General features: G+C 39.3%; 1 protein-coding gene across 1 annotated transcript in view; it reads left to right on the top strand.

Annotated features, from left to right (window-relative positions):
• The window catches only part of ATP10A (ATPase phospholipid transporting 10A (putative)), a 111,868-nt gene that overhangs the window by 79,910 nt on the left and 15,809 nt on the right, over positions 1-16,149 (top strand). Inside the window, exons 8-13 of the mRNA XM_054383218.1 lie at positions 3,368-3,585; positions 5,033-5,227; positions 6,714-7,275; positions 12,165-12,268; positions 12,384-12,510; positions 15,621-15,805. Coding sequence (XP_054239193.1) covers positions 3,368-3,585; positions 5,033-5,227; positions 6,714-7,275; positions 12,165-12,268; positions 12,384-12,510; positions 15,621-15,805 — 1,391 coding nt within the window. The remainder of the gene's footprint in view (positions 1-3,367; positions 3,586-5,032; positions 5,228-6,713; positions 7,276-12,164; positions 12,269-12,383; positions 12,511-15,620; positions 15,806-16,149) is intronic.

The raw sequence follows: 16,149 nt of genomic DNA, 5'->3' as shown, positions 1-16,149 counted from the left end.
CTCCTCTCAGAAGAGAGTTGAACTAACCAGGTAGTACTTTTTGCAAAGCTGAGAAGAATGATTGTAGCCAGTCCTTTCCTTGTCAAAGAATCTTAGCTTTTATGAGAAGTGCAATGTTCTCTCAGTCTACTATTCAAATGCCCAGGATTCACAGTGATGAACATAATCCCTATTATCCCAAATTCAAGCTTTTTTTATGGTTTTCCTGAGAGAGACTGAGTGTCCACAGGTTGCAACATCTTCCTTAAGACTGGGTTTACTGCTAAGAGGCTTAGTGAAGATGAAGTGCAAAAATGTGCTTCTTATGATTTAAGTTTTGAACTTTGGCAACATGCAGAAAGCCTTACTGATGTGTTGTCTTGAGCAAGGCTTTTTTGACTTGGGGTTTCCAGCATGTATATAGGAGGTTGCAGAAGATAATTAAGGTAGAGCTTGTTCTGTCAGGCTAGGGCAGTGCTGTCCAGGCCTCATTCCAGGGTCTACAACCCAGTGCAAAGAAGGACAGAAGTACTCCAGTGTGCTGCTCCATTCTAGTACTTGAGGCATCCTCTTAAAGTGACACACTGTGATATCTCTATGTCTCCTTCCTTTCTCGGTTGCCTGGGTTTCTTCTGGAAGGAAACTGGGGTGCCTGGGGGAATCAGTGAGCAAGCCTGGCACATATCTCAAACAAGGGTGTGGGTCAGTGCTTATGAGATTCTGCGTTATGAGATTGGGACTATGGACTCCTGATATAGATAAATCTGTGATCAGTTGAATTAAATTCGTAGTATGGGGATCTGTGCTTCCACTGGGAAAAGACACAGAGGCTTACAGTGCAGGAGAAAGTGGGAATTAGTAGGGTAGAATGATGGGACAGATTAGAACTGCTCTCTCAAAGCAGTGCAATAAGTCGCAGAAGGTAGACTATCCAGGTGAGGTGAACTTCATTTCCTTGCAACTCATTAGCATGCAACAGAAGGACCAAGTTAACTAGTGACCCACCTAATTTTTTGAGACATCTTCTAGGTTCTGTCATGTGAATCAAAGGACAAAGTAGGCACTGTGTCCTGGTTTGAGCTTCCAGCTCAGGACAGAATGTAGATTTATCCCAAAGGAGTAAATAAAAACACTTGCACAGAATTGGAAGATAGTATCAGTAATATTTACAAAAGTAAACAAAGTACAAAAGGCAGTAAGGTAAAAGGAATATATATACCCAACCAGAATCAGCAATGGACTAGGCCTTCCAATGGACTGGGCACCACTATGCAGCAGAAAACAGCCACCAGTCACCAGCCACCAGCAAGGCTCTTCCCCCATGCTACAAAGCAAAAGCAAGACCCAAGAGAGAGCTGACCAGAAGTTCTGGTTCTTAAATAGGGAATATGCAGGAAAAGGAAAAGCACATTACATTATCCAGTGCCTCCCCCTTGGGACAGACTTTCCACCCCTCCAGGAGGAGTTCCATCTCTATAGTACAACACTTAGCTCTTAACCTACAATACACTGAAAGGAGAAGGCAGCTGTGCTGTACCCTTCTGTTTGCACCTGTGTGGCTTTAAGGAGCAGCTCTATGTGCCATTGCTCAATCTCTTTCTCACCACATAATAAAAAGGAGCACAAATAACACCAAATAATGCCAGTGAAGGAGAACCCTCAGACATCTACAGTCTACAGCAGCTGCAGGGCTTCGTTTGAGCTGTGGGGCAGAAGTGATATGCAGTGTGCCTTGCAGTCTCTGTCTCCACACACACGATCTCTCTTTCAACCTCTATGGCCTAAATTTTCTTCAGCAGGAGCCAGTGTAGTGCAGGGTGTCACATACCTGGGCATGCAGCTGGAGCAACAACCAGGTGTGCATTCACAGTCAGGACTGGGAAGCTCTCTCAGCTCCCACAGTTCAGAAGAAGCCTATACATGTTCCAAATGGAGTTGAAAAAATGTCCAATGTATGATACTGAGCTATCACCATGTACTGTGTGTGGTCTGATTTCAACTCCTCCAACTGCTTTTTGACAGCTAAAACATGTTTGAAAGTTGCAGTGGATGGCAAGGAAGGGGTTTTCTTTGATCATAAAGCTAGCTGTTAAAAAGTGATCCCATGCCAAACTCAGCATATGCAATGCATGATTTTTCTTAGGAAGTATATTGAAAGATAAAAAAAAAATTAAATGTCTGAATAATTAACTTACTTGCTAATGATTTATCACTTGATATTAGGAAAATCAAACTTGTTATACCAGAGAACAAAGCCAAACCAGAAGCATATGGCTTGTACTGTGTATCTGGATTGCGTGGATTATTTGGAGAGTATAATGAAAGGCCTTTCCATGAATACCTAATGAAGGAATAAATAGATATCTGTTTAAGTGGCATGTGTCTGTTTAATGACTCACCCAAATTATTAAATGCCTGTTGTATTTAGGAATGGAGAAATATGTTATACATCAGATAGAGGTAAATGGAGACTGTCGTTAGAGGGGGTGAATTCATGGCTGTTCATGGCTTCTTTCTGTTTCTTTTCTAAGTTCTGTATATCAGATTGCCAGGGTTGGTTTCTAACATTAATTGTTGTAGTCGGATTCTTGACTGAGGAGGCATTCATCTACAATATATAATTTAGAGCTCTTTCCTTCCATGTGCACTAGATACTGCTCACTGCCCCAAACTGTGATAGAAACAAATGTTGCAGCAGATGAGGGTACCCTGATTTTGATACTGCATGCTTCATTGTCCTGCTTTTCATGCTGTTAAGAGAGGAAGGGATGAACTCCAGGATAGTTTTATCACAAGGGCAGGAGTCAAGAATCTAAGTTCATGTTCCTGCATCCTTGAGTGAGGCTTCTAAGCTGTCTGTATTTCATCTCTATTTATAAAGTAAGGACAATAATGCTCTGTAGTTTTTTTCTTCTGAGTACACTTCAGGTGTGAGTTAATTGGTACTAGGTAGATGTGATATTTCTCCTGGAAAATATTTCCTATTAAATTTTCATATTCTGTTGGAAAGGAAAAGAAAGTTTTCTGGATTATCTATTTCCTTCTCAGACTGCAAGTGAAGACCAAATCATCTGGTTGATTTCATCAGACTGAGGTGTAGAACAGTCTTCAGGAGTGCACTGAATTACCACAGAATCTAACTGCCCTTCAGAGAGAGTGTAATGCATTGCAGTACATTCCTAATTCTGTTATCTGCATCCTCTGTTAGATACTACCATTCAATTAAGACTAGACTTTGTTATCCACTAATAATGGAATCATTCATTCTTACTGTGAAAGCACAGTATAATATTAAAATTAGATCACTTAAAGTCACCATATCCCTCTTCCTCCTTCTCAGCTGTGTTTAATATACACAACATTTCTCCCTCTGTATTTTTGCTGATAGCCAAACGCTTGGCAATGTACCAAGAACCTGATTCTGAGGAAGACGAGGCAGCCCCAAAAGGAGGGACTCTATCCCAGCGTGATAGTATCTGCAGCCATCAGAGCATCAAAGTAATCCACAGAGGCCAGAGTACCAAAACCCACCGGCGCACAGGTAGCAGAGCTGAAGCAAAAAGAGCGAGCATACTCTCAAAGCACACTGCATTCAGTAGCCCAATGGTAAGTCATGAGAAATAAATGCCCAGTATACTGTATCTTTTAATAGAAAAATGTCCTGAAAAGGGAAAGATAAAGGAATCTGCAGCACACTGTATGCCTCTTAAGGACTTCATCTTGGCATGTTTTCTTATGTAGTCACAGCTGTTTGTACAAAAAACAATCAAATGCTGGCATAGATTTTATCTAACTACCTTCTCTGTGGGACCAAGCTAAAGGTAAAGACAAATTGAAACCTTTTCTTTAGTCATATCTTGATTTTGAAAAGAAAATGTGTGCCTTTATCTACAAAAGCTGAGAGTAACATAAAGTTTGAGGTCAAGGATTCTCGTTGCTCTGCATAGGCCTCTTTATTGTCTGAGGATTTTAAAACTATAAAGTGCTGGGCTGCTCACTCTGTGTTCCAATTCTTAGACGTGGTTGACATACACCATAGCATAAATTTTTTGTGATTTAAGTTTATTACTGGGTTGCATGTGTTATATTTTACAAAAAGATAAAAAACTTCTACATTTCAAAACGTTGATGAATTTTTTTTTCTTACAACTTTACTTTGTTTAAATTTAATTTTATGCTATTGTAATTCCCTGGAAGTTTTATGTGAGCTGAGTGGTGATAAAACATCATAGAAGATGTGTCTGTCTAGGTATTTTGTATGGTGGCACTGTTGACACAAATTCACCCTTAAAACAATTTACAAATATAGACACAGAAAGATGCCATTTTCACTGGTGGAACTTCTTGATTTCAGTCAACGGTAAGCTCTTTTGGTACAATTCCAAGCTGCAGTTTTTGTACACGGGGTTCTGTGGTTGCTCAGATTCATCAGCTGCTGAGCATCAGCAGATAAAATTCTACTGAAGAAAGGGCCTTAGATCAATTTATATTTTAATCTTTTGTATCCTTACATCTTCCTGTCTTAAGAAATACTAGACTTTGTTTTGACAAGAAATAAATAAATGCAAAGTACTAATGAAATAAAGTGTGAAGTGCTCTGTCTTTCAATATAAAAAAAGTGAATTAGCTTCAAATCTGTGGATGGTTCTTGTTCTCTAACGGTCCAAGATGGTTTCATTTCAATGTAAGGCCAAGCTTGAAATGTCATTGCTGTCTAATGTTTTCATTTTTTTGGTTTGGTTTATAAATATCTTGAATTAGATGAGAGGGAGGAATATTAGTGTGTAACTTCTCCTCTTCACTACCTCCAAAGCAGATGAATATTGCTGGTGTAGTGAAAAAGTTGCCTGCATTGTCATTTCTATTGGTAGGGTCATTGCTAACTGTTTATTGTCCAGAATGGGTGTCTTACAGGCCTCTCCAGTTCCACTCTGTGGAGTAAGACCACCACAAAACTCTTGATATTGACACTGTTTTGGATGCTTTGATTGCTTGTTGCTGCTTTGGAAATCTGCAGAATCACAGGTATTAATCACTGCTTTGTTATTACTAGGAGAAGGACATCACACCTGATCCAAGTTTGTTAGAAAAAGTGAATGAATGTGCAAAGCATCTGGAGATCATGAGGAGCCATGAACAGCCATTATCCCATCTGAGTCCAGAACTATGTGATATTTTTGACTTCTTCATTGCTCTGACTATATGTAATACAGTCGTGGTTACTGCACCAAATCAGCCCCGACAGAAGGTAAGTTAAAGAAACAGTAAAAGAAAGTTTATGCTTCTTTTGCATTGATACTATTTTGTAAGTTGAGGAAACAAAAGCTCCTGTTCTAGTGAGAAACAGCTGGAACTAGTTCTGAGACAAATCTTTGAACCACGATGTTATTGAGCAGGTTTAGTTATCATAGAATCATAGAATGGTCAGGGCTGGAAGGAACCTCAAGGATCATCTAGTTCCAACCCCCCTGCCATGGGCAGGGACAGCCCACACTAGATCAGGTTGCTCAGATCCCCATCCAGCCTGGCTTTAAAAACTTCCAGAGGTGCAGCTTCTACCACCTCCCTAGACAACCTGTTCCAGTGCCTCATGGTGAAGAACTTCTTCCTAACACCCAAACTGAATCTACCCACCCTAGTCCTATCACTACTCAACATTCTAAATGTGCAAGGCTTCCCAGAAATGAATGTAAGCTGTCTATGAATATCTTGTACATATGGAGGAAATTAAGAAGTCTGAGACATTTTTAAAAGTTTAAAGAGAGAATATGCTTGAAAAACATCACTTAAAACTTTCAAATTATGCCAAAGATGCATCTTAAGCTCATTATGAGAAATAATGGTCATTGCTGCTTAAATCAGCCTAAATTGGTGTCATTGATGAATGAAAATTTCAAAAACACAATCACAAGATGATCTGTAAGACAAAATTATAATGGAATGTTGTATTAAGGCTAGCCAGCAGCTGGAATTTCCATTCTGGAACAAATTCTGTGATTTGTTTCTGTTCCAGATTGGAAAGAAAAAAAAAAAAAAAGGTGAACTAGTCTGCAATGTTTTTGTGCCAGGGAAACATTTGGAGAATGCTCAATTCTGCTGTTTCAGGAATACCACACTGTTACACTGTGAATATGATGTTGCTCTTAATAACATTATATCTATTAAAAAAGTTTTATATAAAATGAGGTGAGTGATAAAACTGAACCAAAATACTTCAATGCTGAAAAAGACAACAGTGGAAATTATTTATTTCGACACGTTCCTCATGAGACCATTGTCATCATTGGCGTATTCTCATAAAAATTTCTGATGCTATACTTTTCAGCAGAAAAAACTCTCGCATTAACCTCTCTTTTTTTTAATACCTTCACTGAATACGCACAAAGAATGTGAATGTTTGCTATTAATGGTAGTTTTTAGTATGCAGTAGTGATGGTACTACAACATTGACAGTCTTTCTTCTAGTCATAACTGAAGAGGTGAAAGAATAAAAATAGTTTTAATACAAACATGTGCTTTCACACACAGGTGTAATCTGAAGTTCTAGTAAGTTTTTTTGCTGTTGAGTCAGTTTTGTCCATTTACTTTCCTTTCTCAAATACAAATACACTAATTTTTGCTTTCAGATAAATTCTTCTCCTAAGATTGAGATGCTTAGACTGAATATCAATGTCAAAATTCTTGTACAGCTTTTCTTGAGGTTTTGCTCATTGGTTTGACTTTTGCTTCTCAAGGTTAGAGATCGATTTGAACTAAAATCTCCAGTAAAAACCATAGAAGATTTCATACGAAGATTCACTCCAAGTCGCTTGACCTCTGGATCTAACAGCAGCAGTTCATCTAGTCTAGCTACAAGCAAATCAATGCACAAGTTTGGTTTAAGTGTGCTTTCATCTACATCTACGGATAGCACTCTGTTAAAACTGGAAGAGAAGCTGGCATACTCTGCACAGATGAATAACAATGGCTACAGCTCCCAGCAAGGCCGGACAGCTGTCGGGAGTGGACCTGAGGAAGGAGAACTCCGTTATGAAGCAGAGAGTCCAGATGAAGCTGCTCTTGTCTATGCAGCAAGGGCATATAACTGTTCTCTGGTCGGAAGGCTGTCTGACCAGGTATCAGTGGAGCTACCTCACCTGGGAACATTAAGCTTTGAAGTGTTACATACATTGGGCTTTGATTCCATCAGGAAGAGGATGTCAGTAGTGGTCAGACATCCTCTCACAGGTGAAATAAATGTTTACACTAAAGGAGCAGATTCAGTTGTTATGGATCTTCTTCTGCCCTGCTCTTCAGGTACACCTCTTACTTACCTCTTGGTGGGAATGGGGGTAGGAGAGAGGCAGTGCTCAATAACTGATGAAAAGCTCATCATATCTTATTGCTTCTTTAGCAAGTAGACCTATCTGCTTTTATTGTGAATATAAGGAATGGTAGAATGGCAGCTGTCTCTCTTCTTTTATAATACTTTGTTATTATGGCAGATTTTCTGTAAAAATAGGTTGTTCACCTTACAAGAATGAGTTAATATATGTACAAGGTCTTTTACTAACAATCTTTACTTTGAAAGAAATTTTTGAAACTCTGCCAAAGCAATTTACATTTCTTCAGGAAATCCTTCCTGGCAGTGCTTGATTATTTGAGCATTTTATATGAAACCCAAGTACTTCCTATTGCAGCTCCCCTTTCTCTTTCGTTTGTGACTCTTCACAGCCTTTTGCTGTAATATGTTTGCATGAATTAACACATTTACATTGGTGTGACTATGCCATAAAACCAGAAAGGTTGTGGCAAAAGAGGAAGAGGTGCTGTTTAGATGAGCTGGTAATAGACATGTAGCTGTGAACATGGAATACCTTCCTAAAGCATGGAGTCTTACCAGCACCCAGATATTGTATGAAACAGGGAGAACTTTAAATAGCTGCTAATTGTAATCAGTTGGATTCAAGAAGTACTCTGTAAGCATTCAGAAGTTCAAGGAGACACACAGGTATCAATTTGCATCTAATTTGCTATATTTTCAACACTGAATTTAGTTCAGTATTTAAAGCTTACCCCAGTATGAATGGACAGAGCCTGAAAGTGCTAGAGGTACTTCCCATGTTTCACTAACTTCGTGGTTACTTTGACATCAGTTGAGGTAAACAATTGTGAAAGGCTTATACTGTGTGATTTTAGTTTAATGAAATAACAGAAAAATGTTGGCATTAGTTTTCTGTTTACAACCATATAAATCAAAGCTGAGCCAAAAAAATTAAGAACAACTTGTTCTTAACTAACAACAAAGTATTCATGATTAATTTTCTGGTAAAGATCTGATATTCCAGAAGCTACAGAGATCATCTGTGGAAACTTGTTTCCCTCCAAAGTACTAACAGAGAATTAGTAGTACTGAGAATCTCTAATAACATACCTAGAAAAATAATGTTTGAAAATGAGTTATCAGAATGAGAACTGAGCATTACAAAGAAAATAAAATTTTATTTTATGCAAAGTCATATTTTGTCAGCATCTACTAGACCATGTTTGCAGCTGCTGTGTCTACACACAGTAAACTCAATGGATTACAGAAATTTCGGGCAAATTTCAGGAGGATCTAGGACCCACCTAAGTGAAAACAAGGCCAGTGGGAAAACTAAACAATAGTGACATTACCAAAGGTGGTGTATTTCAGAGAAAGGAAAGCAGAGTTCCTGAAGATCAGTAATGACAGTGAGCAGATTCTGTAGATGGGAAAATACAGCTATTCCACCATCTTTACAGGCAGGTGCATTGCAGGTGGCTTTGAAATTGTGTTGTGGTTTGTTTTATTGCTTTGTTTTAGTTTTTTAGCTCAAATTGAACTATGAGTATTAGTATATTTTGCCTTTGCAAGCACTGTAAACTGCAGCCACTAGAACATCCTAAGCCGTTTCCCTTGTTTTCTAGCCCTCTGCTGGCTTCAGTAATTCTGTAGATTTCAGTGGATCTGTCTGAAAAAAAAAGTTTGACATTTCTCTTGGGCAGCTTCACTCCTGGAACTGAATTCACAGCTTTGCCTGTGGTATCCTAATGTCAGTGGATATGTTGCCAATTCTTGAGGGAACAGCATCTTTTTCCAATTACAGGAATGTATTCTCCAGGTAGAGAGAGACTCAGAAGATTTGTGCTGTAGCTATTATCTATATTGCAGCTTCTGTTAGTGGTTTCATCCTGCTCTCTGGTGTGGGAGGAGATGTAATGCTATGAGAATTCAGGCATTTATCATTTTAAAGCTTTGACCAGTAAGTGAATCAAAATGACAGCTATTCCCAGTGCTCAATTTTTGCTGTGTTAGTGCCTCAGGGACATGTAAATTGTGTACCAGTCAAGCATGCATCTTGAGACTTTGTGATACTTCTGCCCTTAAACTGAAGGATCAAGGCAGCACTGTGTCTGTAATGTCCCAACTCAAACATCACATGGCATAAAAGTCACTGTTTGGAAGGAAAAGTATTTTAAATTATGACACGAGGAACAGCCCAAGATCAGAAGTAAAAGCATTATCTTGTACCTTCAGTTGTGTCTTATAGAAAATCCAAGATTGCCTTAAGCTTGAAAATTGAAATTACTCCCTTTGCTCTGCCTGTAGATCTAGTTGAAACCGTGAAACCTGGTGTTCTCTGATAGCATGCAGATATTTCCAAAAGCCTTGACATAATTCCCAAAAGTGTATTGTTTTTACTTTATCGTAACAGTCACCATGTTCATAAATAAGAAAGTTACTGATTGAGTCAATACCCAAATCACAGGAACTGTGAGCATAAGTCATTGAGAAAACAATGGACTGGGCTGGCTTTCTGCAGCCTGTAATTATGGAAGGAAATGAAGCAATCAGAACACCGCTATCTCTCTATCATTCTTCTGGAGAAGACTTATTTGCTGATTTTCACTGACGTGGTCGACGTGGTTACACTGCTAAAAAAGAATTCCAGCTAAAAAAGAATCTCCACAACTGTGTTTTGTCTGTGAGAGATTCCTTCCCCCTTCTAACTTCTGAGCAGAAGGTGAATCTCAGGGTAGGACTGATAAGGCACATGAAGAGTTACAAAAGGATTTAGCCATCATTGGTATGCTGGTGAAAGAGAAAGATGGAGTCTTCCACTCTGGAATTGAGAATTTGTATAGAAAATTATGTGCACATCTGAACTTGTAGAGAATTACTGTCTTTGTTCATTGAAGGTGGTATAAGCATTTGACATAATGATCAACTACATTAGCACCCATGGTATTCAGACAGATCTGAAGTGATTAACACCACCTAATCCTGAAGACATAGAAACAACTTCTGATGTATTTAAGCACCCATTCAAGTTTGAAGCGTTTGAAATCAGTGAGTGACTGCAGTAGCTAGTCCCTTAAGACAGTGTCATGAGGGATATTTTTTAAAAAAGGCATTTCTCTCTAGAATAGTAATGGTTCACAAAAAATTAGGAAGAATCCTTGCTGGCTGGATGTTACAGAGCTAAGTCACATATGCCAAAAACATTATCATTCACAAACAGAAAAGAAGCTAAATTAATCTGTGTTAGGCTACCAGTCCCATGAAGTATTTCTACTTAGTGTTGCAACTGAATCTAGTTGTGATCTGTTTCTGTATCTTCTGAAATAACCTGGTGGTGTGTGTGTCAGAGACACAAGCAATAGTGTAAGAAAGGGGTTTCCAATTGCAAATCGTATTTTAGGAATATTCTTCCAGAATAATATATCTGCGTTGTCCTTTTAAGAAAAGGGGGGAAATGGGCACTGAACAGTATAAACAGTAAGATTTTAAAAAAATTATAGGGCTCGAAAGAGACCACTGGAAGCTATCTAGATTTATGCCATCTAATTTATGTACCCATGTTAAGTGTATCAGGGTATAGTACCCATAGGTTCTCAGTGGGATCAGTTGAGAGGGGTGAGCATATCCAGTGGCGAGCTGAGATCGTATGTAGTAGGTCTCTTCAGATGCTCAGACTTCTTACGATGAATGGCACGCATCTGACTCTTTGACTGGTTACTGTGCAAGTACCAGTAACACAAATATTGCAATTATAAAATTGTAATCCTGAAATCCCAACCCCCCCCCCCACCCAAAAAAAATCAGACTTTAAGGAAAAAAAATTAAAAGAAACAACAAACAAAACCAACCAAACAAACAAAAAAGCCCCATGCCATATGATACCAGTCATTCTCACTCAGGGGTTGCAATCTAAAACTTACCAGCTTGTACATTTACTTTAGTACTAACCCTGCAATTCATCTTATTTAAGATTGCTACTGGAGTAGATTGTACATTAACCTGTCTTGATCGTAGATGATAAAAAAGATGCATATCACCTGTTTTTAACTTTGAAAGACATCGTTTCAGGTAATGAGATGGAACAAAATGTTCCACCGTCATAGTCATTACTCTTTTTTGATCACAGTGTGAGCACGTTGAACCAATCCCAACTAAAGAGAGAAAAGGAAATTAGTCCTGGTTTTTAGTTCTTACACATGGCTTTTAGCAAAGAGTAAAGCTAGTGGGAAGTTGTGCCATTTTATTCAAGGTAGAAGCTAGCTGTGAGGTCTACATAAGTATAAATTCTCTTATAAATGAAATCACAGTCATATTCAGAACTTCTTGAACTGATTCAGTCCAATAGGTCATATCAATACAGCAGCAGCAGAAGCACCTTCATACACTTAGATATACAAAACAGAGCACTCCTTCTGGTTCTTTTGAGATGATAATTTTGGTGGAAAACTAAGTGCTGTTTTCAAGTAAGTTTGATTTTTCTGCACATGATGAGATGTGGAGAAGTGTTTCATAGTAGTGTATTGAAATCATACTATGCTTTCTGGCATTATTGCTTACTGTGAAGATTACCATGATTTCTCAAAGTATTCAGGCCAAGCAAATACATAAGGAATAAGAAAGAGAAGGTCTTTCTGACACACATTCACAACTACTTTTGAAGAGAGAAGGCAGAAAAGACAGAACAAAAATATGTGGGTTTGTTTTTTTTTTTTCCCCTAAATGGAACATTTTACTTGAGTTTCCCAAGAGACATGAGCAGCTCTTTAAAAGTATCAGTTATAAAGTGCTGGTACAGTGAATACTGTAGGCAAATTTTTATCCTCTGAGGCCATTCAGCTGCTGTTATTTTTTTCCATCACTAATTTCTTTTTTTATTATCTAGATGACCCTCGGGGCAAACATCAAAAAAAAATCCAAAGCAAAACCCAGAATTTCCTTAATCTTTATGCTGTAGATGGGCTGCGGACCCTCTGTATTGCAAAAAGAGTGAGTAAATGCAGATCCTCACTTGGCTTTTAAGGAGAGTCTTGACTTTTTTTTCTGTAAAGTATGAATGCCTCTGCATTGCATTGACTGTGCCCTCACATACTCTTTTTAATAGGTTCTCAGCAAGGAAGAGTATGCCTGTTGGTTAAAAAGTCATTTAGAAGCTGAATCCTCTATTGAAAATCGTGATGAACTTCTGTTTCAGTCAGCACTGCGGATAGAGAAGAATCTGCATCTGCTAGGTAATGAAATGAGAGCTGGACATTAAATTAAAATGTGTTAAAAATTCTGAAAGCTTCTCTGTGAAATCCATTCTTTCCCTCGAATGGTTTCTGACAGTACAGAAATTGGCTTCTTTTGGACTTTGTCATGGCTGTCTTGTGCAGCACCAGAAAGGAATGGGATATAATTAACATAACAGACATATCCTGTTTCCCTTGCACCTACCATCATTTTATCACTAGTGAAAGGAGTGGAGTTATACCAGCAATGGATGTGACACTATATCGTGAATGGGACCTGCTGCTCTAAAGAGGAGGGGGACTTGGCCCAAACCATCTGCAGAATTTTGTTAGCTCAGTGCCTTTTCAACGTATTAGAGACTTCCATGACTCCAGGGGTACCAGAGACACTCACAAAGCTCATAAATTGCATTTGTGGAGAGGCATCAACTCTCATATCCATCAGGTGCATCTCGTGCTCTCAGGGTTTGCGTATTCTGTGGAAGAGGATTGCAATAATTCCTTATGATGCAATTAAAATCAGTGCATGTAAAATGTATTCCGAGAACTAAGTCATATTCTTCCTTTACTGAGTTGTGATGTTGAAAGCACTAAGATTCTAAAAAATATATATTTCTACACTGTTAGTCCAAGCATGCAACTGCTTTCTCTGGTAAAGAAACTAGGACAGTCATAACACTGTTGGAGATAACCTTCGCTAATTGCTAACTTGCCTGTCTCTGAGAGACCAGATCCATGTCAACCAGCTTCTGATGTATGCACTACAGATTAAGGCTCCCCACATAACCAAGGGAGAGACAAAAAATAAAAGTGCAGTTTATTTGGTCTTAGATACCTGTTTTAGGTATGATGATGAATCATGCCCTTGAAGTGAATATTTCTCTCCTCTGACTTAAAAGGGACTATGAGGTGACTAATTCAGACCATACTAATCAGGAAGATCCCACTGTGATTTTCTATGCTGCCTCTTGCTTCATTATGGGGGTGGGGAGGGGTCAGGGAAGTGAAATTGAACAGCCAGCCATATAAAAGAGCTCTAGCCAGGAATAAACTATCTATTCAGTCACAGAATCACAGTAACTTCCATGTTGGAAAAGACCCTTAGGATCACCAAGTCCAACTGATAACCCTACTCTACAAGGTTCACCCCTAAACCATATCCCCAAGCACCACCTTCAAAAAACCTTTAAACACACCCAGGGTTGGCAACTCAACCACCTCCCTGGGCAGCCCATTCCAGTGCCTGACCACTCTTTCCATGAAGAAAAGTTTTCCTAATGTCCGGTCTAAACCTACCCAGTCACACCTTTAGGCCATTTCCTCTTGTTCTATCACTAATCACCTGTGAGAAGAGACCAGTACCAGCCTCTCCACAACATCCTTTCAGGTAGTTGTAGAGAGCAATGAGGTCTCCTCTTTTCCAAACTAAACAACCCCAGCTCCTTCAGTCACTCTTCATAACATTTATTCCCCAGACCCTTCACCAGCTTTGTTGCCCTCCTCTGCACTCGCTCCAGCAACTCAACATCTCTCTTGTACTGAGGTGCCCAAAACTGAACACAATACTCAAAGTGTGGCCACACCAGAGCTGAGCACAAGGGAACAACCAACTCCCTGGACACAGCATTTCTGGTACAAGCCAGGATACCACTGACTTTCTTGGCCATCTGGGCACCCTGCTTGCACATACTCAGTTGCTTGTCAATAAGAACCCCCAGGTCCCTTTCTTGGTCATTTCCCAAGAACCTCCTGCTGTGGTTTGTGTCTTGCGGGAATAAACAAGTTGATCTGGAAAAGGAGTATTCTTTGTACACGTTTGGATAGAGTCATAGAATGGTTTGGACTGCAAGGCACCTTGAAGATCATCTAGTTCCAATCTCTCTGTCATGGGTAAGGACTTCTTCCACTAGACCAGGCTGCTCAAAGCTCCATCTAACCTGGCCTTCAATGCTTCCAGGGAGGGCATGTCCACAGCTTCTCTGGGCAACCCATTCCGGTGTCTCACCACCCTCACAGTAAAGAAATTCTTCTTTAATCTAAATCTAACTTATTTCATTTTAAAATCATAGCAGCTCTTCCTATCACTAAAATACCTAAAAAAGGGTCCCTTACCATCTTTTCTGTAGGCCCCCTTTAGGTACTGGAAGCCTGCTACAAGATCTCCCTGGAGCTGCCTTCTCTCCAGACTGAATAACCTCTGCTCTCTCAGCCTGCTCTTATATGGGGGAGGTATCCCAGCCCCATGATCACCTATGGAGCCCTCATCTGGATTTGCTTGTGCAGATCCATGTGTTTCTTATGCTGAATGCCCCAGAGCTGGGTAATAATAACTTTCCCTACGTTGCCCTGAGAATGTGTTCCCACCTACATGACTAGTGCTCAAACTTCAGGTGGACTTCTGTTGCTAAATTATTTTTTCCAAGGCACAACCATAGAAATTACAAATAGCTAAGAAAAGTTGACTTTGCTTTTCCTGTTGTTCCAGGTGATCTGCATGTGCTCATTCTCTAGTAGTTAGGGCTTACATTTCCTCACATTGAAGCCTCTCTGGAACTCAGTGGAGCATTGTTGTGGTGACACTGAACTTGGATTTATTATTTATTCTCTGCTATATCTACTTCGGTGTTCAGTGTCTTCCTGCAATAGCAGAGAGCAGCAACAAGACAGGAAAAATGTATGACTGCAGCCTTAGTGATGTTGCTAAGCTGCACTCCTGCTGTCATTCCCTTTCAAAAGGGAGAAATTTCTTTCTTCTTCTTCTAATGGAAGAAAGGCAATCAAGACCCTTAAGAACTGAAGATACAGAGCAGAGAGACAATAAGCAAAGCTACATCAGCCTTGTGAACCTCTGAGACTAAAAGTGGTATCAGATTGCTTTTGAAGTTTTGAATTCTGGTTTTGTTGATGGCTGTGGATGAAAATGGTTACCTCAGCTACTTTCTGCTCCTCTCAATACCCAAAGAAAGCTGCTCAAATCTTGCAACCATTAGAAGTTTGGCTATTCCTCAAAAAAAGTGATTGCTGCTTTTTGAAAAATCCAAACGTACAATTTGAGATGAACCCTAAGTGTTCATTTAACATGCAGTATGTTTCATTTTCTATGTGCTTAGGTGCAACTGGCATTGAAGACCGTTTACAGGATGGTGTTCCAGAAACCATTGCAAACTTGCGCAAAGCTGGGTTGCAGATTTGGGTACTTACTGGAGACAAGCAAGAAACAGCTGTTAATATTGCTTATGCCTGCAAGCTACTGGATCATGATGAAGAAATCATTACTTTGAATGCTGAATCACTAGTAAGTAGAGTGCAAAAGTTTACTTGTGAACTAGCTTTGTTTTGTTTTCAACTCATAGGTTTAAAAGTTTCATGGTTTCTTTTCCTTTCCCTCTTGGTTTTTTTTTTCTTCTTCTTTTCCTGCTTCAGCTGTAATTGTCAGGTAGGACATATCTTTGAATACTTGTCAGTGAATCATGCTTCTGAGTCATAGTGTCATGCATCATAAACTTACTGAAGACATGCAACTGCGTGCAGTGGGCTTTACCATGAATGAAAATATGCCATAGCAGCATAAATGCCTTTCTTTGGTATGCATTCTCAAAACATCCCTTGTTTTGCTTATTGGCACTGTTGGGTCTCCAA

The sequence above is a fragment of the Indicator indicator genome, chromosome 1 (assembly GCF_027791375.1).
Source record: "Indicator indicator isolate 239-I01 chromosome 1, UM_Iind_1.1, whole genome shotgun sequence".
Lineage (NCBI taxonomy): Eukaryota > Metazoa > Chordata > Aves > Piciformes > Indicatoridae > Indicator > Indicator indicator.
Note: the sequence above shows the minus strand (reverse complement) of the source record. Positions and strands in the feature narration are given on the sequence as shown.